The sequence below is a fragment of the Myiozetetes cayanensis genome, unplaced genomic scaffold, assembly GCF_022539395.1.
Source record: "Myiozetetes cayanensis isolate MyiCay16 unplaced genomic scaffold, myiCay2020 scf16, whole genome shotgun sequence".
Taxonomy (NCBI): domain Eukaryota; kingdom Metazoa; phylum Chordata; class Aves; order Passeriformes; family Tyrannidae; genus Myiozetetes; species Myiozetetes cayanensis.
This window is the reverse complement of record NW_026087270.1, coordinates 16,897,288-16,917,551: the sequence shown is the minus strand read 5'-3', so window position 1 is coordinate 16,917,551 and position 20,264 is coordinate 16,897,288. Positions and strand designations below refer to the sequence as shown.

The 20,264-nt window shown below is 60.3% G+C and overlaps 2 protein-coding genes across 2 annotated transcripts in view; one reads left to right on the top strand and one right to left on the bottom strand.

Annotated features, from left to right (window-relative positions):
• Nucleotides 1–2,465, top strand: part of ATP6V0D1 (ATPase H+ transporting V0 subunit d1) — a 30,989-nt gene extending 28,524 nt beyond the window's left edge. Inside the window, exons 7-8 of the mRNA XM_050311276.1 lie at nucleotides 497–574; nucleotides 1,086–2,465. Coding sequence (XP_050167233.1) covers nucleotides 497–574; nucleotides 1,086–1,247 — 240 coding nt within the window. The 3' untranslated portion in view covers nucleotides 1,248–2,465. The remainder of the gene's footprint in view (nucleotides 1–496; nucleotides 575–1,085) is intronic.
• Nucleotides 2,466–2,968: 503 nt separating this feature from the next.
• Nucleotides 2,969–19,631, bottom strand: HSD11B2 (hydroxysteroid 11-beta dehydrogenase 2). Its single transcript, XM_050311651.1, has 5 exons — nucleotides 19,337–19,631; nucleotides 5,491–5,703; nucleotides 5,061–5,246; nucleotides 4,313–4,450; nucleotides 2,969–3,846 (listed from the first exon to the last, which is right to left on the bottom strand). The coding sequence occupies exons 1-5, from the start codon at nucleotides 19,629–19,631 to the stop codon at nucleotides 3,485–3,487; spliced, it is 1,194 nt and encodes a 397-aa protein (XP_050167608.1). The 3' UTR covers nucleotides 2,969–3,484.
• Nucleotides 19,632–20,264: the final 633 nt, after the last annotated feature.

Here is a 20,264-nt window from a genome sequence, read left to right as displayed (position 1 = left end):
TGCCCTCACCACCAAACCCTTGAGGTGTTGGTGTGGCAGCAATGACAGGCTCTCCTTGCCTGGTTTGGGAGTGGAAATGTGTCTTCAACAAGAAGTGGTGTGCCCCGTCTCCAGCCCTGAGCTCTGCTTCGGTCGCAGGGGAGACTCTGACCTGGGAGCACATGCTTGGACGTGTCTGTGTTCCTCAAGCTGCCCTTGTGCAGGCTGGGGACCTGTTTGGAGTCAGAAAGCTCAGTGTCCCCTTCTTGAGCAGCCAGGGCATGTGCCAGTGTGTGTGGGCACAGGGGCCTGGCCCAGGCACTCCAGTCTGTACATGGAGGGGCTGCACCTGGTGCCCCCTTCCTGCAGGCTCTAAGTGACGATATGGCTTCTTCAAAGGACTCTTGGCTTCCCTGTCCTCTGCTGACTTGGCAGGATGGCCTGTCTGACAAAAGGGGCCCCCAAGTGCTGCTGGGCTCGGGTATGGGATATATCCTCATGTAATGCCTTCCTGCAGGAGTACAAGCTGCTCTTTGAAGGGGCTGGCAGCAACCCTGGGGACAAAACCCTTGAAGACCGGTTCTTTGAGCACGAGGTGAGTGGCACCCGAGGTGCTTCTTGGCATGTGCCATTTGCAGAGCTCAGGGTGGCAGCAAGCTGGTGTGCTGCCCTGTTAGCAGTGCTGTGGATGAACGTGGTTTGGGGGAAGGAGAACACGCTTGCCCTCTGCTCCTGCTCGGGAATGGGGGCCCAGCATGCTCGGAACATTTTCTCACCCAGAAAGATTAGAGCACATTTGGGGACCGTGTGTGGATATATGGTCCATCGATCATAAAACCAGAGTGTAACTGCGTGGGAAAGGAAGATTTTCACGGTACCTGAGGGTAGAAATATTTCCCCCTTCAGTGTCAGAGCCTGTCCTGAGCCCTGTGCTGTAGGTTGGAGCTGTCCTGAGGACCTAGAGAGATGCAGAGCAGGATACCTGTGCTGAGCCTTCCAGCCTGCTAGGAAGTCATGGGCCCTCCCAAGCGGGTCCACGCTTGCCTTGACCAGCTCCTCCCATCTGAGGTGGACAAGTGACATCTCCTCCTTTGGGCTTTCCCCAGGTGAAGCTGAACAAGCTGGCCTTTCTCAACCAGTTCCACTTTGGAGTGTTCTACGCCTTTGTGAAGCTGAAGGAGCAGGAGTGCCGCAACATCGTGTGGATCGCAGAGTGCATCGCCCAGCGGCACCGGACCAAGATCGACAACTACATTCCCATCTTCTAACCCTGCTCTGCTCCTGCCCGACCCTCCCACCCCTGGAGTCCGGAGGGACCCCCGTCTAACTCCCTGAGTTGTCCCTTGCCCAGACTCCAGGGATGTCCCACCTGTGGAACTGGATCAGATGAGGAAACTGTATAGTTGCTAGTTAAATTATTCACGAGCTGAAGTGTGAGTTGTGTGTGCTGTGAGGCGTCCGGAGGGACCAGCGGCCCAGGGTTGGCCCCGTGCAGCAGGAGGGACACCTCCTGTTGTGTGTCCAGTGGTCCAAGTGTTCCTGTACTAATTGCTGTGTGCGCTTACGCTCACAGAGCGAGCATGAGCTGGGGTGGGGGCTGCCTCCAAGGGGGTCCCACTGCTGCAGAGGAACAGGGCAGGTCTGCCATGGCTGGGGGTCCTCTGTCGGTGCTCTGCACGCCTCCTGCTCAGTGTTGTTCCTGTGAGATGTAGTTTGAGTGTGGTTTGTAGCGTAGCCCGTGCTGCTGTGCAATCCCTGCATCCCCTTGTAGCTAACCCTGACCTGGGAGGGACTGAGCAGCCCTAGCCAAGGCTGGGACAGAGTCTGTGGGAACCTGAGGGCAGAGCCAGAGGGCTTGTGGAACACTCTCCTCCCACTCTGGCAGCGTTTGCGCTCGTGCAGCCTTGCTGTGTCTGCAGAAGCTGCTCTCATCAGTCTCCCTGCTGCCCTGCACAGGGTTCCTTCAGTTGGCTGAGCCTCTTCCTCCCCTGGAGACCCACAGCTCGCAGTTTACTGTCACAGCCACGCAAGAGCCAGGGCTCTTTGGGGCTCTGCAGATGCTGCTGGACCCCTGCACCTCCTCAGGGCAGACACCCAGGCTCCTCACCTGTGGAGGGCAGGCTGGCAGTGCCACGGAGCTGTACAGCACAGCTGGCCATGGGACAGAGCAGCCCTTGGTCACCCTGGTGAGGGCAGATGTGTCCCAGGCCCTGCCTGTGCATGGCCTGGGGTGGGAGCCAAGCCCTAGGCATGGTGTGGCAGCCCTGTTCTCGCTGCTCTGTCCTGGCTAGCTCCTACTTGCACTCAAGCTCTGGGAGATGTGCTGTGGCAGCAGAGGAACCTTGCTGGTGGGAAACACGCTGGATGCTGCTGTGGGGAGGGATCAGTGGAGAGCGGCTCTGTCCCAGCTTGTGCTGTGGTCACCTCTGCAGTTTGTTTTCCTGTGATCCCCTCCTCTCTACATCAATAAATATCTGCCTACTGCACTGTGCTCTCCTGCTTACTTGGGCACCTGCTCCCACAGCCCCAGGCAGAGCCTCCATCAGCCACAGGGCCTCTTCCCCAGGGAATCTGATATGTGTGGTAGCAGAGCGTGGTGTGGCTCCTGCATGACTTGGGGCACTTGTTTCTTCCACGGGCAAGGCAGGGCCCAGGGCAGTGCCTGGTCTGTGGGTGCAGCTAAAGGGGTGCCTGAGGGGTGCAACCTTAGGGAGCTGCATGGCTTGTCACCCTTCTTGGGGCTGTCACTCCTTCCATCCTTGCCCCAGCAGGACCACAGCGTTGGAGCCAAGCAAATGGAAGCCTTTGGGGTAGGAGCATGGAGTGGGCACGAGCCCTTCCTGGAAGATTGACCCATTTTCTGTGACTTCCACAGCTCATGCCACAGTGCCCAGCGTGGTGCCAGCCGTGGCCCAGCTGAGCTCTGCCCGCGGGCAGGGCATCCCTGACCAGCATCACAGCACTGCAGAAGGAGACAGCCAGAACCTGCTGGGAGTATCAAGAACGGCTTTATTTAAAAAGTGACAATCACGTGGTTCATCTCGTGAGGAGCTCTGCAGCGCTGGCAGCCCGGCCTCGGCCCCTGCGCTCGCCGGGAGCACGTGGAGTGTGTCATGAGTGGCAGGGAGGCAGCAGCCACAGGGTCCCAGCCCTGACCCAGCCAAGAGGAGACCAACAGCTCTGAGAGCAGTAAGGAAGATGGTGGGTGGCTGAGGAAACGCCCCAGGTGCAGCCCGGCCCATGGTGCGGAGCTGCCGAGTCAGGCAGGGACGGGCCCCTTGGAGGACGCACGGTTAGAAAAAATACAAAAAACCAAGGTCTCTAGAAAAACGTTGATTCTCGCACAATAGAAAATAGATCTACCTGATTTTGGAAAGGAATTTGGTTTTTAACGTCTAGTGCTGATTGTTCCCCCGCGGCGCCGGAGGGCGGTGCCCCTGGCTGTGTGTGCGCCCGGGGGGCTGCTGTGCCTGGAAATGCCGGGAGAGGCCTCGCCGGGCCCGGGTCAGGCCTTCTTCGCACCAGTGTGGTGCTCCCGCCGCAGCGCTCGGGGCAGCTTGGGGTTGATGAAGAATCCTTTCAGGAACAAGTCTCGGACAAAGTAGGGCAGGTAGCGGTGGATGAAATACATGAGCCCGAGGCCCTGCCCCGGGTAGTAGCGCACGGCTGGGTTGGCAGCCAGGAGCCCGTCCGTGATGCTGTTCACCACCGCGCTCAGGTCCTCCACCGCCACCTTCATGAACTGGATGAACTGGTGGTTGATCTCCTCCACGTAGTCCTCGCCGTACGCCTGCAGCAGCTCCTGGGGCAGGCTGGCCAACAGCTGCTGCTTCTGCAGGTTCCAGAAGGCCGGGTCGCACGTCGTCCCTGCAAGGACATGGTGTCCCCCCACCGTGAGCTGTGTGGCCCCTCCTCCTCCAGCCCCCCTGCATGGGGTGCCAGCAGCCCCAGTCACCTCCCAGCCTCCTGAGGAGGTCCTGCTGAAACTCTGGCGAAGATCTGCCACGAGGGAAGTGCAGTGGGAGCACTTGGACTCGACCAGAGGTCTCAGACTCTGCCTGCAGTGGGGATGGTGCTACCATAAATGTGGCTGAGCTGCTTCGACCAGCCCTGGTGCCACAGAATCTGCTGGCAGGACTCAATCCTGACCCTGTTTCCCATCCACCAGAGCCCAATGGCCACAGGATGGCCACTGTCCCCACAGAGATTGCTGGGGATGCTCAGAAGCCACATCCTGCACCACCAGCTGCTCATCCCACTGCTCCATCTCCTGCCTCCCTGGAATAGCTGCCCTTTGCCTGCGGGTGCAGGCAGGGAACAGAAACCCTCTCACCTGTTTTGTAGTAGCCGGGCAGGATGAGGCTGACCTTGACCCCCCAGGGCTGGAGCTCGCTGCGAAAGGTGTCCATGAGCAGGCTCAGGGCTGCCTTCGAGGCCCCGTAGGCTGCCAGGCAGGGGAAGGGCATGTCTCCTGGCACGAGGGAAGGGATCAGTGAGCAGCTGCTCAGGCAGGTGGCCTGGGGGCAGGCAGGGAGTGGGGACAGGGTGTGGGGTGGCTTGTGTAGGACTGTGCCCCCGCCCCTTGCACAGGGAGAGAGCTTAGGGTTTGATTTGCTGAGAAAACAACTGGAAGTAGATTCAAATTAATGTTTTAATGGGGGGGGGAAGTGGGGAGCAAAGAGGAAATTGGTTTTACCTCCCCATCCAACCAAAGCTTAAGGTCATCATCCCCAGTGGAGGATTAATGTATTTTAATGGGAAAAAAAAAATTTGGGGAAGGGGTGGAAGAGGAGGCTGGTTTTCCCACCCTGACCAGGGCTGTTGTCCGTGGTGGGGGTGTGTGGCAGCTAGGTTTGGGTTGCCTGTGCTGTCTGTAAGTGGGCTGCCTGTCCCCAGGCCCCCCAGAACCGCATTTCCCTGTGCCTGCTGTGGGGCTCAGCCATCCCACCAGCTCATCCTGCGGTGCCTGGTGCCGGTCTGATGCAGCTGGCTGGGAATGTGGAGGTGCCCAGGGGGTGGGAGCCACACCACACCACGGGGAGGCTGTTTAGGGGTGCCCAGGCCGGAGGGGGGCTGCTCACCTGCGGGGCTGCTGACGGTGACGATGCGGCCGCCGGCCGAGCGCAGCAGGGGCAGCAGCCCCTTGGTGAGCTCCAGGGAGCCAAAGAAATTCACCTCCATGCAGGCGCGGAACTTGCCCAGCGGCGAGAGCTCGGCGTCGGCGATGGTGTCGTTGAAGCCGGCGTTGTTCACCAGGCCCCAGAGCCCTGCGGGGATCGGGCACTTGAGAAGGTGACCTGAGTGGGGACCCCCACCCTGGGAATCCCAGCTGCTCCCCGGGCTCACGGGGGTCCCACAGGGGAATTGCAGGGTGCCCCAGGGCAAGGGCTTTCAGCAGAGGCTGTTGGCGCAGGTGCCCCCAGGGATGCAGCCCACGGTGGGGGCAGGTGGAAGCAAGCTGAGGTCCCAGGGAGCTGTGAGGGGTCCTGGGGGGCCGCCAAGGGCTCCTACCTGTGCTGTTGGTGTGGGCCTGGATGTGCTGCAGGACACGCTGGATGTCATCCGGCTTGGTCAGGTCCATCTGCAGCAGCGTCAGCCTGGCCGAGCAGCTCCGGCGCAGCTCCTGGGCACCGGCGCTCTGCAGGTCCAGCACGCTGGCGAACACCCGAAAGCCCATGGTGTCCAAGTGCCGGGCTGTCGCCTGCCCGAAGCCCGAGTCACATCCTGAAAGAGACAGGAGCCTTGCAGTGGCCACTGACAGCCACTGTCTGTCCCCAGCCCCCAGAGACCCCCTAGCTCTGCCCCTCCATCCCCGGGGACCAACCCCAGTATCAGTTCCCTGGGACAACCTCGGCTGGCACCCTCCTGCAGGTCCTGCCCCAGCAGGACGTGACCTTGCCCTGGGGCATTCGCAGGTCTCGGAGCTGCTGTTTTCTCTCCCTTGCGGAAGAAAACATTCCCTTATCTGCAACCCCATCGCCCCGAGCGCCTCCCTGATTGAAGGTGCAGGCAAACCCGCAGGCACCAGCAAGGCACCGGCACAGCCCAGAGCCCTGCAGCGCTGCGGGCTGGGAGCCATCAGCCCCCAAAATAGCCTCTGAAAGCTCCATCCAGCACCTTTCAGAGCTGGCATAAGGCTCCGTGGGAGATGCTGCCTTTTGCAGATTGCTTTTCGCCTCTCAGAAATAGTGACCAAGAGGCGGAGCACCCCCTCGCCTGGCTGGGGGATGAGGGGATTAAAAAGTGTGTGGGGAAAGGGATTTTGCTCTGCTCCTGCCACCCTGCATCCTTCAGGGGAGCATCTGACAGGGATGTCCCTCTCCGGAGGGCACTGGGTGCTGCATGCCCGGTCCCGGCCTCATTTCCTCCATCTCACCTCAAACAGGGGCACTGCAGGTGACATTGTCACCTGCAGAGCCACCATCGGGGTGGCTGGGGGACAGCCCGGGTGGGAGCTGGGTGTTGTGGGGCGGTGACAAGGCCGGTGGCCAGGGTGGAGTGGCCGGGATGCAAACAAACAGCGGCAGTAAGGTACAGGCTGTTCCCGGGGCCGATGGCAGAGCTGATAGCTCGGGGAGTCCGTGCCACAACCGCTGCCCAGGCACATTAACCATTAACAGGGCAGCGCTGCAGGGGCAGCCCCATGGCCCTGCACCCTCTGCCTGGCACCCTTGGGTGCTCCTTAGGACATGACTGAGAAGGGCCTCTGTGCAGGAGCCACCCTGGGATGGATGCAATGGTGGCCCTGGGGACTGTCACCCCACGAGGTCCCAGAACCCCTTCCACCAGCCTCAGGGGGGCACAGGGACTGGCTGCCCCGCAGCTTCCACAACCCCAGGGTGGGATCAGGGCACTTCCAGCTCTTCAGGTGCCAGCTAAGCCATCAGCTCAGGGGCTCTGGGCCGGTCCCCAGCTTTAAAGCTTTATTGCTGCGTCAGAAACCCATAATTAAGCCCCTGGCCAGAGGCCAGGTTGATAACACACCCCGGAGGTGCTCAGGAAGGGAGGAAGGGGCTGCAGGGACCTCCCTTTCCCACGAAACACCCAACATCCATCATGGATGAGCGCCAGGCTTAGCATCACCCCTGGCACTGCCCCCGCTTCACCCCCGACACCCCAGTGCCGCAGGGAATGCTGAATCCACCTCGCCTCTCCCCAGGAGCAGCTCGTGGTGCCAGCAGCCAAACAGATAAGGTGCATTTCACCTTTCCCAGAAGTGCAGGAGAAAACTCCAATAAAGATAAGGTTTAAAAATAAAAGTGCTCGTGGCCGCGGCCTCAGCATGACGCAGCTGACGGGGCACGGTTACCTGTGCTGCTCCCACGCAGCCAGCAAGGAAAGCTCCCAGTCCAAACATGAAGTTTCCTATCAGCAAATGAGCCTCAAAACCCTGGGAAACATCCCCAAAACCTGAGAGAGAGAGAGAGAGAGAGATTCTCCAGATCGTTCCGGGCAAGTCTGGCGAGGAGGGAGCAAACACGGGCCACGTGCTGTCCGAGCCAGGCAGGATTTGTTTTGCCTTAGAGGAGCGGGGCGGTCAGAGGGTTTGTTTCGGAAGTTCTAATTTATTCACACACACACAAAAAGAACTCCTGGGAGGCTGGCAGGAGGCCCGGGGCCAGGAGGGTGAGGATGCTCTGGTGTTATTTAAGGTCTCCGACGCCGCTCAGCTCCACATCTGCTGTGCTTAGGCCCAGCCAAGAGTGCAGGGAGGGACAATGAAACCCCCGGGCCCACAACACGTGGCCCCAGAGCATGGCAGCTCGCCCAGGGCCACGCTCACTCCCCATGGCCACCAGCACACGAGCTGCTGGCCACGCCGGAGCTGGCACGGGAGCCGTCACCGCTGGCTCGGCCCCGCCGGGATGGCTGGAGCCGGCCAGTCTGTGCGGCCCCGGCGAGGCTGGCGCTGGGCTCGCCGCCCTCCCGGGATGCTGCATCACGAGGAGATGCCGGCGCCAGTTCCTCCCGCCCCAGCTCCCAGCTCGCCAACTGGTTTTGCAGTTGTGCCGGCGGGAGGGACGCGGTCAGACCGAGCGCAGGAGAAGCCCCAGCGCAGGGAGCGCAGCAGAGGACAGCAGGTGCCTTGAAACCCCCCATGGCATCCCCACAGACCACGGGCCAGCAGAGAGAGGCTTTTGCTGCGGCAAGAGCAGAGCAGAGCCCGAGTCCAGTTTGCAAAATCCAGCTCGGCAAGCCGGGGCAAACTCCCGTACCAGGGGCCGGCCGGCGTTTGGCCGGAGCAGTGGGGTCAGCAGCGATTCCTGAGGACTTTGCAGAAGCTCCGGACACTGCAGCGGCTCCCCCAGGAGCGGGACACGCCGGCCTCCACCGGGACTTTGGCATGGCAAGCCCTGGCTTTACTTATCTTGAGCAAGCAGAAAAGTTCGGCCTCCAGCATTGCCATTGGAGTGCCCTCCCAGCCACGCGGGGAGGGCAAAGAGGACTGACCCCACGGCATCGTGCCCTTCTCTGGTGACAGCAGAGCCACCGCAGGGGTTGAGCTGGGCCAGCCTGGCAGCCCAGCCCGCCTGCACCGCCCGTGCTCTCTCGCCGACAGGAGCCGGCTGCAGCCGCAGTCCCGGTTTGGTGTGGACACGTTTCCTTCAGGTGAGTCGGGCACGGCCCCGCACTGATGTTTGGCTGTCTCAGTATTCACCCTGCTCCTGCACCAGCACCAAGGCCCCCAGGCGCAGGCACTGCTCCAAACCAGCACTGCAGTTCGCTGAGCGGAGCACAGACAGGCAATAACACGGCTACGGTCCGGGAGCTGCCAAACCAAACCACCCCCTGCCCCTGCCGGCACGGCACCCACGGAGGGCTGGTGGCACAGGTCTGCAGCGCTGCTCATCCCAGTGAAACATAGGAGTGGCTTCCTCTCCCAAGATGTGAGCTGTGAGTCCTCATCCCCGAGCCCTGAGCTGTGCAGCCTCATTCAGTCCCTGAGCTGTGGAAGTGCAGTCTGTGCACCTTAATCCCCGAGCTCCAAGCTGAGCATCCCCGAGCTCCAAGCTGAGCATCCCCGAGCTCCAAGCTGAGCATCCTCGAGCTCCAAGCTGAGCATCCTCGAGCTCCAAGCTGAGCATCCTCATCACCAAGCCACGCGCTGTGCACATCCTCACCCTCGGGCCACCAGCTGGGAATCCTCATCCCTGAGCCACACACAGTGGGAGAGGGCCAGGGAGACCTGCAAAAGCTCAGCAGTGCAAAGCACAGCTTGGCTGAAGAATTTCCCTGTGGCTGTGAAGCTGCCCAGAGCCTGGAGGGAGCCTGGGCACAGCAGCAGCTCCCTGGAGCTGCTCCTTCCACAGCCACCCCTCCTGGGACCCCAGTGTGGAAGCTGAAGAGAGATTGCTCCAGGGCTGAGCACTCCTGAGATGGAGCAGCTCCCCCAGGGTTGTCCTGGCAGCGTGGCCATCAGCAGCCCCAGGGGCTGCTCACCAGGCACCCATCATCCCCTCCCAGCTGTGCAGGCCATCGTCTGGGTGCCCCCTGCTGTTCCCCAAATCCCAGTTCATCAATCCCACCTCCCACGCAGAGCTTTAGGGCTGTGTGTCCCCCCACCCTGGCCAAGATGCCTCACCAAGATGGAGCTGTCACCATTGTCACCATCCTCCCAGCCCTGGGACGGTGCCAGGCTCAAGGACACCATCGACGGGAAGGGAGCTGGGGCGCCAAGGCCAAATGGATTGATGTGCTGAGCCTTGTTTCCGTAGGCTCAGGCTCAAATCCTGCCTGGGATGCCAAGCTAAACAGGGCCTTCTGGCCCTGACAGGATTCACCACCACCTTGGATCCACCTTCTCCGGGCACAGGATGGGATTTAGCCAGGCAACACCGCAGGGAGGCTCAGCTGGCCAGGGACTCATCCCAACTCAGCTACTGGATGTTCATCTCTGCTCCATCCTGGCACGGATGGGGAAGCCCAGGCTGAGGTGGCACCAAGCAGGGATGGTGCCACCAGAGGGGATGGCTGTTCCCAAAAGGGACTCAGGGAGGGGCTCCCTGCCCAGTGCAGGTCCAGGCAGGATGAAATGCCCAGCAGCATCGTGCGTGGGCAGGGCAAGGCCCTGTGGCCAACACCTCCCGGATGCCGCGCACATTTGGAGCAAGGAGCGATAAAGGGGTGATGTCAGCCCTGAGCGAGAGGGAACAAATTCTTGGCAGGGCACAGGAGAGGTAGGGAGGGGAAGTCAGGAGCACTTGTGCCCACAGCAGCTGAGCCACCATGGCCACCCACTGGCCACAGCCTCCCCGGCCACCACCTCCCACAGCCAAGGTCCTGCCAGGGGAGTGGGACTGGGCAGGGGCACCCACAGCCCCTCACCCATCTCAGCCAGTGATGTCACTGTCCACAGGAACCCCCACCGCAGCCAGTGATGTCACTGTCCGCAGGAACCTCCACCCCAGCCAGTGGCTCTCACGACATTCCATGTCCCCACTCCCCACAGAGCCCCCCAGGAGTAGCCCCCATGCCCAGGCACGGGCAGATGGATCTGCTGGTCCTCAGCACCTGGGTTCAGGGAGCCACAAGCCTAATTAAATTAAATTAAAGCCAGGAGATGCCTTTAGGGATGACCCGAATCCCATCCCCAAATTCCCAGCAAATGGACAGTGCAGGAGCCCCCCACCCAAGCAAGCTGGGTGGGCATCCCTGCAAAGCCTCATCCTCTTTCCTGGGCAGGACCTGAGGCAAGGAGGGCACACACTGCCCCCTACTCCAGTGGGACCCCCTGCTCCCCCAGGACCCCTCCTGCATGGTACCTGGATTGAGATTGGTGATGGCTCCCATAGCCCAGGATAGAAAGCCACATCCACACCCCTCCAGCAGGTCCTATGGGGCACAGCAGGGTCACACAGACCCTCAGCCCCCCATGATCCACAGCAGAAGGCAGAGCTGGGGATGTCCACCCCCAGGGGGAACATGGGCCACCTACCCCCTCCCTGTGCCAGGGACAATAGCCAGATGGTGTGAATTACAGCGGATTAGCCCAGTGTTCCTGGAGCCTCACACGCTGTCCCTTCCACCAGGGAAGTTATCTTCCACTTAACAAACCCAGAGAAGGGGGGAAATCTGATTTTCTGCCTAGACAACCGGTGCAGCGAGGCAGAGATGACGAGGAGCCCCGAGGCCAGCGTGGATGCACCCACAGCTCCTGAATTAAAGCCCATTTCTCGGGAGCTGGTGCATCAACATCGGCAACCCAATGGCCCACGAGCAGCTGGGAGATAAATCAGTGTCGGGAGCCCACCCCAGCACTGTCACTAAAAGCCACCCACGTGCCTTATCCCCCACCAAAGCTGTGAGTGGCAGATGCTGCTTGCAACCAGCGGGGCTAACGAAGGCAGGAGCTCATTAGTGCCCTGGGGCAGCCAGGACAGGAATGAGCCCAGACACCTCCCCCTGCACCAGGCCAGTGCCTGCTGGGATGCCAAGGAGGTTGGATCCCAGAGATATCCCAGGGATACCCCAGCCCTGGCAGGGCAGCAATGCTGCTGCTGGTGAGGAGCACCCCTGGGCTCACAAGCAGGCAGGGTGGAGGAAGCATCACCACCAGCGCTGCTGCGGGTGCTTCGCAGAAAAGGGGCACAGGAATTTCCTGGAACAGCCTCTCGCTGCACCCGGGGCCGGACGGCACCTTCTGGCAGCCACCGTCCCCACCGAGGGGAGATCTCTCCCCAAAAGGGGTGGCAGGACTCTCACACCAAGGATTTGAGCTTCCCTTGGGCAGGGATGAGCAAGATAAGACGGCAGGGCTGACATCAGCTGGCACGGCGGGTACATCAGAGATAATCTGGGATGGATGGATGTCCCTCCGAGAAGAGGAAGTTGTGAAGAGCTTTGGCGATAACCGGGTTAATAATCACCTTCAGAGGGAACACTGTGAACTGGGAACACGGAGCTGACAAGCTGCTAAAGCCATCCATCAGGAAGAGCTGTCACTGGGAAGGACATCCATGGCCCGGGGACGGCTCGACCAGGCTGGTGCCACTGCCCAGCCAGCACTGCTAACACATCCACCTGAGCTCTGGGACAGGGTGGGAGCCAGGCTGGGAAGCTGGAAAGCTCCACCAGCCACAGCTGGGATGTGGCACTGGAGATGCTCCCAGGGAATGAGGTGGTGGCAGCGAAAGGGCTCTCCAGGGACTCGCAGCAGGCTGGAGAACCACCAGCCAAGCCCCATATCCATCTCTCCTGTGTGCCAATGAGCAAAGAGAGGCAGAATTCACCTCTAAGGTCTGCTACAGGCAGGCCTAAGCTATCCACAAGAAGCTGAAGGGAAGACCAGCTCTTCTACACGGATCATCATGAGCCATCACCACCCTGGGACATCTCAGGAAAGGTGTTTCCAGCCAGGACAGCCACTGCAGGACCAGCAGAATCTCTGGCCACGTGGTGGGTCAGGTCAGCCATGGAACAGCCCCAAAGTGCCACCCAGGACAGGGTGCCAACCTCCCCCACCCCAGCACTGTGGACAAGGCACAGATGATGCCAGCAGGGACAAGGCCATGCTGAGACAGTGCTGACCAAAGCAGCAGCTCCAGAGCAAGCCCAGGGGATCCCCATGTTAAGCAGCTCAGAGCTTGTAGCACCACAGTAAGGCTACAGTGGTTTTAATGGAGCTCTACCAGCTCAGGGGTATTTTGGTGATGAAATTCTGCTTTGCTTGTGAGGTACCATCTCATCACTCTCCTTATTACAAGAATAAACTCCCACCACATGCCACAAGCCCAGGCAAGCAGAAAAAAAACTGGTGCAAGCCCTGTCCATCACCACATCATGAGGGGCTCTGCAGCTGCACCAACTGTTTTCTCTGGCAGCTTCCAGATCCATGGGGAGCTTGGGATTTTTATTTTTTAATAATTGTTTTTTAGAAACAGAGCAAAACACTTGAGTGATTTGAGCCCCCAGGCTCAGAGCTGTACCCCCTGCCCACCTCAAGCCACATCAGCCCTTTCCAAACCCAGTCCAAGCTGTCCCCTCCTCACCCTCTTCAGAGTTTGAGCATAATAAGACTATTTTGGTGCATTGTCCCCAGAATGCATGAGGGTGGCCCTCCAGGCTGATGTGTTTGGACACAGCCATGCTGAGCCAGGCAGTGCAGCACCCACAGGTGCCCTCCAGCTCGGGCAGAGCCCAGCACAGCAGCTGAAGCAGGGGCAGAGGTGCCCCAGGATGGCTGCACAGCCCAGGTGTGCCCACCTGGGAACCAGGATGGTGGAGAGGAAGGAGCATTGGTCCCACTGGGTACTCAGAGAGGGGTGAGGCCCTGGCACAGGCTGCCCAGAGAAGCTGTGGCTGCCCCATCCCTGGAAGTGTTTGAGGCCAGACTGGACAGCACTTGGAGTAACCTGAGATGGTGCCCTGCCCGTGGCAGGGGGCTGGAACGGGATGATCTTTCAGGCCCTTTCCAACCCAAACCGTTCAGAGATTCTACAGTTCTGAGAGGCCAGAGGAAACCAGGGCAGGCACCTCAGCTCACCAGCCCATCCCTCCTCTCCATTCCCAGCCTGCCTGGGAGTCACCCACCATCTGGCTCCACAGGGTCAACCACCCAGCAAGAGGAAGCGCCGCCACAAAGCCTGTAAAGCCAAAAACTGCTTTTCAAGATTAGAGCCTTAGAGCCAGCAAATCCCAGGACAGCAGCATGTGTGACAGGGAAGCCAGCTCCCAAGGGGGAAGCTGATAAAGCTCAAGGGCTGGCAGCTCTCCAGGGGAGAAGGAAGCAGAAGTGATACTTTGCACATGGAAGCAGGCACGAGCTGGGACAGAAGAACAGGGACTGGATACGGTGGATGTGCCACAGTAGCCAGGGGAGAGTGGAAAAGGGAGTAACAGACCTATTACTGGGGAGATTAAAAATAAAAGGTCCCAAACCATACCTAGAGCAATGCACTGGCAGCATGAGAGCAGCAATCTGGGGCATTTCCCACCTCGTCATAGGGTGGGATCGTTCACTTCCAACCACCCTTTCACCAGCCCAGGTTGCTCCAAGCCCCATCCAGCCTGGCCTTGGGGGCCCCACAGCAGCACCTCAGATATGTCACTGCAGGAGGGGCGTCAGGTGAAGAGGTACTAAAGCCCTGCAGCATTTCCTCCTAGGAAAAAAGCCCTCTAGCCAGAGCTTTAGACCAGCACTGAAAGAAGACCAGGGTGAGAAGTCCAGGTTTGGTGGAAACACCTTGGAAGAGCCCCCTCACCGTATCCCTGGCTGGGCAAACCCACCACCCCTGTGCTACCCGGAGTGAAAGCATCAAGGGCTCTTCTGTAACCAGATCCCGGCTCGAGGGGAGCCAGACTCAACAGTGGGTAACACAATCCCAGACCTCATTAAAGATGTGCTGCTCATTGGACTAGAGGGCAGCAACTGCCTACACTTCTCTCCTTCCGAAAAGCATCCGTTCCCATCTGACAATCTCATTTCGGCGGGGAAGTCTCTGCTTTGTTGCTCTCATGTCCCCGCGTGACCCCGAGGGCTGATCAAGCCCGGCTTGGGTTTCTCTACCAGCTCTGGTCTCCCACAGTACGAAACCTCAGCGCGCTTTTCCTCCTGGTTAGCTGCGCTCATCATTTTTTTTTTTTTGGTTAACGGGTGATAAAAAACCTCCACCCCGACAGGTCTGTGTCATGAGTGGGGCTTTGAAAGGGCTTATTTTGTAGCGAAGTGAGAAAAAGCTGAGCTTATCTAACCACATGCCTGTGGTGGGCAGGGGTAGGTGTCTATTTCTGAAGAAACCTCAGAAGGGGAAGAAGAGTCCTGAATCCACGGAGGGCTGCTGACAAAGCGGGGGCAAAGCTTCAGCCCCGCAAAGAGAAGGAGAGAAAGCAGCTTTCCTGCTCTGCTCCCCAAACACCCAGCAGCAAAAGGGTGTTTGGTTTTGGTCCTGTCCCACCCCTCAGCTCAGAGGGAGCAGTTGTCTCTCCGCTGTTAATTTTTAATAGATTCTGGAAAAAATCAGAGGGATTTCAGGGAAATAAGCTGATTTTCAGCCTGCACATACAGAATCACAGACTGGTTGGGGTTGGCAGGGACCTTAAAGATCACCCAGTTCCAACCCCCCTCCACTGAGCCCGGGCAGCTCTGAGCTGGCTCACTGGCTCCAGAAGCAGCGTGGAAGTCGCCTGTGGAGAGCCACAGCACCTGAGCACGAAGCTTTTCTCGTGGTGAGGCTGCTGGTGGGCTCAGCACCAAACACAGGATGTGGTTGTGCCCTGGCACAGAGGTGCCCATCCCAGAGCCGCCCCCAAAGCATCTCTCAATCACGTTTTTAGCTGGAAAATAGACCTAAGACAACATCAAAGTCCAGACAGGAGCGATGCTGCTCTTGTACCGCGGAAAGTCATTTTACCTTCGCAGCAGAGAGTCCCAACATCTGGATTGAATCACTGTGTCCTGCTGCAGTCACCAGATGCTTCAACATCTGTGGAGTCCATGGGAAATGCTGAAGTGCCGCTTGGCTATGATCAAGTTGCAAAACCTCTGTTAACCTTGAGCACAATCTGAGGCTCTGACCCATTTCAGATCGTTAATGGGGCATGCGATTGTAACGAGAGCACCTCACCAGGAAAACCACACTTCCCCTGCAGCAGGAAGGAGAAGAGAGGAGAACAGGGTTTGGTTTGGGTCTGGGCAGCCTGACCTGCCAACCAATTTTGCTCACAGAGATGATTTGTGGGAAGACAGACCGATCAGCAGGTGCTCCTGGCTGCACCGAGGAGGAGCAAGAGACCCAAATTATCTCCCTCAGGCAGCCATCCTGATGTTTTGGGTTATTTCAGAGCTAATTCAGGTGCAACCATCACAGGCAGAGCAACAGCTCACTATTTTCAGCTTCTCATCCATGCCTTGCAAGACAACTCCTGTCGTCCCTGTCCTGGCAAAGCCCTGCAGACAGACAGGGTCTATGGGCTGGTTTGCCTTTGGCCTTTGCCAGGGATCTGCAGTAAACTGGGCAACTGGCTACTGTCCAAAGAACCACCCCAAGCAGTCACACATGGCAGAGCTACACAGCAGCAAGAGGCTTGCACTGCTCCAGCTGCACAGCAGAGCCCCGGGGTGCTCCCTGCCAGCCCCCCCACCCCCAGGCACTACACCCAGCTGGGTGGGTGGTTTGCACCAAATTTCACAGGCATCCACTAAGACCACAGGGACCAAACCATGGTCTAGGCTCATGTCTAAACTGAGCCAGTCAAAGCCAAACCTTGCACTGAAGTGCTGCCAGCCTGGATCTGGAGGGGCCAAGCAATGGCAGCTCAGCACCTCCCTCCAAGGCTGCTCTTGCAGACCATCCATCCCCTTGCACAGGCTCTGCTTTTTGTATCAGTTCCCCATGGGAAGGAGCAGGGGATGCAAGACTGCTCCTCTGTGCTCGCACAGCTCTGAGGGGTCCAGTGGCCCTAAGGACACCCAATAGTGCTGTTTCAGACTTGGGAAGGGGGAAGCACGTGCAGAAGGCAGCCCTTGGATGCTCGGAGCAAGGCAGCTTCCATTGTGCTCCCACTGGTACCACGGGTGCCAACCAGCAGCATCAGCCCCCGGAGTGCCCTGTCACACACCATGGAGAGGGATGCCAGGTATCAGCTTCCAGGTGCTGGATCAGCCTCAGCAGCTGCCCGTCCCCAGCCTGCCCACACCACAGGCACGTCAGGGTCCCTGCAGCTTCCCACGTTTGGTCAAAGCCTGTGCCAGGTGTGGGCTCATTTTCAAGGCATGGTCAGGCTCGGGGCAGGCTCAGGTCAGCACGCCAAGGGAGGCACGGAGATGGTTGCTGTCTCCCTCCCATCCCAGGCTGGAGCAGCTGATCTCCCCTCCTCATCCCCACCATCCTCCTGGGGCTGACCTCTCCCAGCCCCCGCTGCACAGGGGGGCATTCTGCTCCCTGCAAACAGCTGTGACCTCCTCTGGGGAGACAGGATTAACGCTTTCCTCACCCCCTACCCCCAGCCAGGCTGCATCCACCAGAGCCATGCTCTAGGAGAAGCTGGACCACTGGGATGCAGAACAAGAGCCCCAAGGTCGCAGTCCCAGCCAAACACATCCCTGCAGGGACTAGCGGGGCACCTACTTCTGCCAGCCCAGGGGACACACCACGGGAGAGCACAGCATTCCTTGCTCCCCTCTGGCAGCAGCAGCTGCCCAGCCCTGCTCCAGCCAAGCCCCGGCCCCACGTGCAACAGCCGAAATGCAGACCTGCAACAGATGGGAAACGCCACAACTTTCCAGTCCCTGCTGCTACCACAGGGTCAGCAGCTTCGCTCCGCAGCAGCTCCACAGCTGCTCAGCTATTTTCCCACTGAGCTGCACAGTTAGTTTTCCTTCACCCCCTCCCATAAAGTTTTATTTAGCCAGCAATGTCCGGACTAGCACATGGAGCTGGAGCATCACACGCAGAGCTCAACTTGGGGTTGTTCCCAGGGAGAGTGGGCAGCTGGAAGAGCTGGGACACATCGACTGGGAGATAAAACACCACCATAGCCACATTTCCTTGCTCCAGATAAGCATCACTGAACCTGCTGCAGGATTAAGACAGCAGCCAAGAAGTGTGTACAAGGAAATGATGCCCAAAGCTCTTCAGGCTGAGACTTGCAGTACTCCAGAGCTGGCATCAGGAGGGACTTTGTGGTATTTCTCAGTTGACCTGCAGGGTCCAGCACAATACACAGCATAGCAGAACCTCTGTCCTCGACTTCACACACCTGCCCAGCATCCCCAGGCACCCAGGCTCCATACTCCTCACCCTGCCAGGCTTTGCTTCCCATTGGCAAGAGGAGGAAGGTCAGAGCTGATCCTCCCCAGCTGCTCCCACAGGAGACACCGGCAGCGACACCAGCAGCCACTCAATACCCAGTTGCCAGGAGGTGTCTGGAATTAATCCGCAAAAGAATCAGGCTAATTACCATGCAAATACCCAAGCGAGGGATGCCATCCCCAGCAGAGCAGCCCTCGCATCTGCCCCTTGGCAGGCACCTGACGGAGCAGCAGCAGGGAAACGCCGATCCCGCACCGCGGGCTGCGCCTCGAACCTGTAAAACCACAAAGTATTTACAGCCAAGAGCAAACACACCAGAACTGCAGAGGTGTCACCTCAACGCACCAGGGTAAGAACACCTTGTTCCAGCCACTGACTCACTAATTATACAGGCAATGCCAGCGAGCCAGGGCTGCCAGAGCCGGTGTGCCACAGGGCACCTGCGAGCGCATGGCTATCAGACGTGTCCTCCCCAGGCAGCCCTGCCCCGACAGCGCTTTGACCTTCACTCAGTTGAATCATTCATTCATCCGCCGCCTCGCTCCTCCAGTCTTCTTCCTCCAGAGAGGCTTTCCTGCACTTCCCACCAGTGCCACAGAGCCTTCCAAGCTGGAAGGCTGACCCAGCTCTCGCCTCAGTTTTTTGGGAGACTTGTAAACCCCCTTCTCCAACTTGGGAGTCTCCAAGCCCAGCCCGGGCGTTCTCACCAGGATGCAGGCTCCCGTCCTTGGGAGCGCCGCCAAGGTTGTGCCCACAAGTTTCCCTCTCCTCTGCATCCATGCAGAGCCAGCAGCACCTTCCGAGCACACCTGCAGCAACAACCACCCCAGCTCCAGCGCCTCCTCCTCACCCTGCCCACTGCCATCGCCTCGCAGCAAAGCTCTGCTGAGCCCAGCTCTCTTCATCATCCTCCGGTTCCGCTGCCAGGCGGAAGGAGTGGGGAAAGGATTTGTATACCAAGATATCCTAAAGAGATTCAGCGCCAAGCCAGAGCTGTGCAAAGCCTGGGAGCACAGCACATTCCCTGTGGAGCCACCTTCCCCATGGAGGAGCTCTGGGCCAGGCAGCCCAAAGAAGAGGCAGTGGTTGGGCACCATTTCCCAAGGATACCCACGGAGCGTGGGGGACAGCCTTGCTTGTGCCCAGCAGCTCCCAGGATGGAGCTCTGGATGAAGCAGTGATGCTCAGCCCTGGGTAGCCAGCTCTGTTGCAACCTCTAGAGATGCCATGAGTAGCTTTCCAAGAACAAGTACAGCTTCAGAGGGGAGGGGAGGAGAGGGCAGCCTTTGGGCCAGCCAAGGGGGACCCCAAGCCAGTGCCCTGGTTCTATCCCATCCAGTCTCGGGGCTTCCAGAGGAAGCAGCTCTCAGCATCGTGCTGCAACTGGTGCTCAACACTCGAGGGGCCAGCGCGACTCCCTGCTTCGGGGGCAGGTACAGCCTGGCCGGTTCTGCTTGGACGTGGAGGAGGATGAGGGATGCGCTGCCTGGTCCCCAGCGGGATCCCGCTGACAGCAGCGCCCCGGTGCCCTGCGGGACACCCCGCTCCGCTCCCCGCCGAGCCCAGGCGGTGCCGTCGGGGCGTCGAGGCCGTGTCCCCGCACTCACCTGTGACAAGGACGGCTCTGCCCGCCACCGGCAGGAGCCCGCGGGGCGCCGCCCGCCACAGCAGCAGCCCGGCGGCGGCGGCGGCCAGGGCCAGCCCCAGGGGCAGCGGCAGCCAGGCGCGGCACAGGCTCTGCAGCGCGGCCAGCAGCGCCAGCGGCAGCACCAGCCCCCGGCCCAGCGGCGGCCCCAGCCCCCGGCCCGGCCCCGGCGCCCGCCGCGCCGCCCGCAGCGCCAGGCTGCCGGCCAGCGCCGCCCACAGCGCGCCGTGCGCCCAGCGCTCCAGCCCCGGCTCCATCCCGGTCCCGATCCCGGGCCCGGCACGGCCCCGCCGCTGCCGCTCGCCCGCCCCGCCGCGCCCGTTTATACCCGCCCGGCGGGGGAGCGGGGCGGGGCGGGCCCGGCCGCCGCCAATCGGAGCCGGGCGGGACGGCGGAGCCGGGCACCGGCACGGCCGGGGATCGGCATCAGCACCGCCGGGGCATCGCCACCGGCACCGGCACCGGCACCGGCACCGGCACCGGCACCTCCCGGGCCGGGCGGGAGGGCGGAGCACCTCGGTACCCGCGGCTCGTCCCGGCTCGGTGCGGCGCGGCTCGGGACATCACGCCGCCCGGCTAGGCACGGCTCTGCGCGGCTCGGCTCGGCTCGGCTTGGCTCAGTCCTGCTCAGGAGATTGTGCTGCCCAGGTAGGTAAGTGCGCTCAGCGTGGCTCAGCCTGGCGTGCCTCAGCTCAGCCCGGGGCATGATGCCACCCGGGCAGGCACAGCTCAGCTCGTCTCAGCCCTGCTTAGGACGTTGTTTCAGCTCACTAGGCACGGCTCGGCTCGAGTCAGCATGGCTTAGCTCGGCTCAGCCTGCTCAGGACATTATGCCGCCTGAGTAGGCACAATTCAGCTTGGTCCAACTTGGCACAACTCAGCCCAGCACA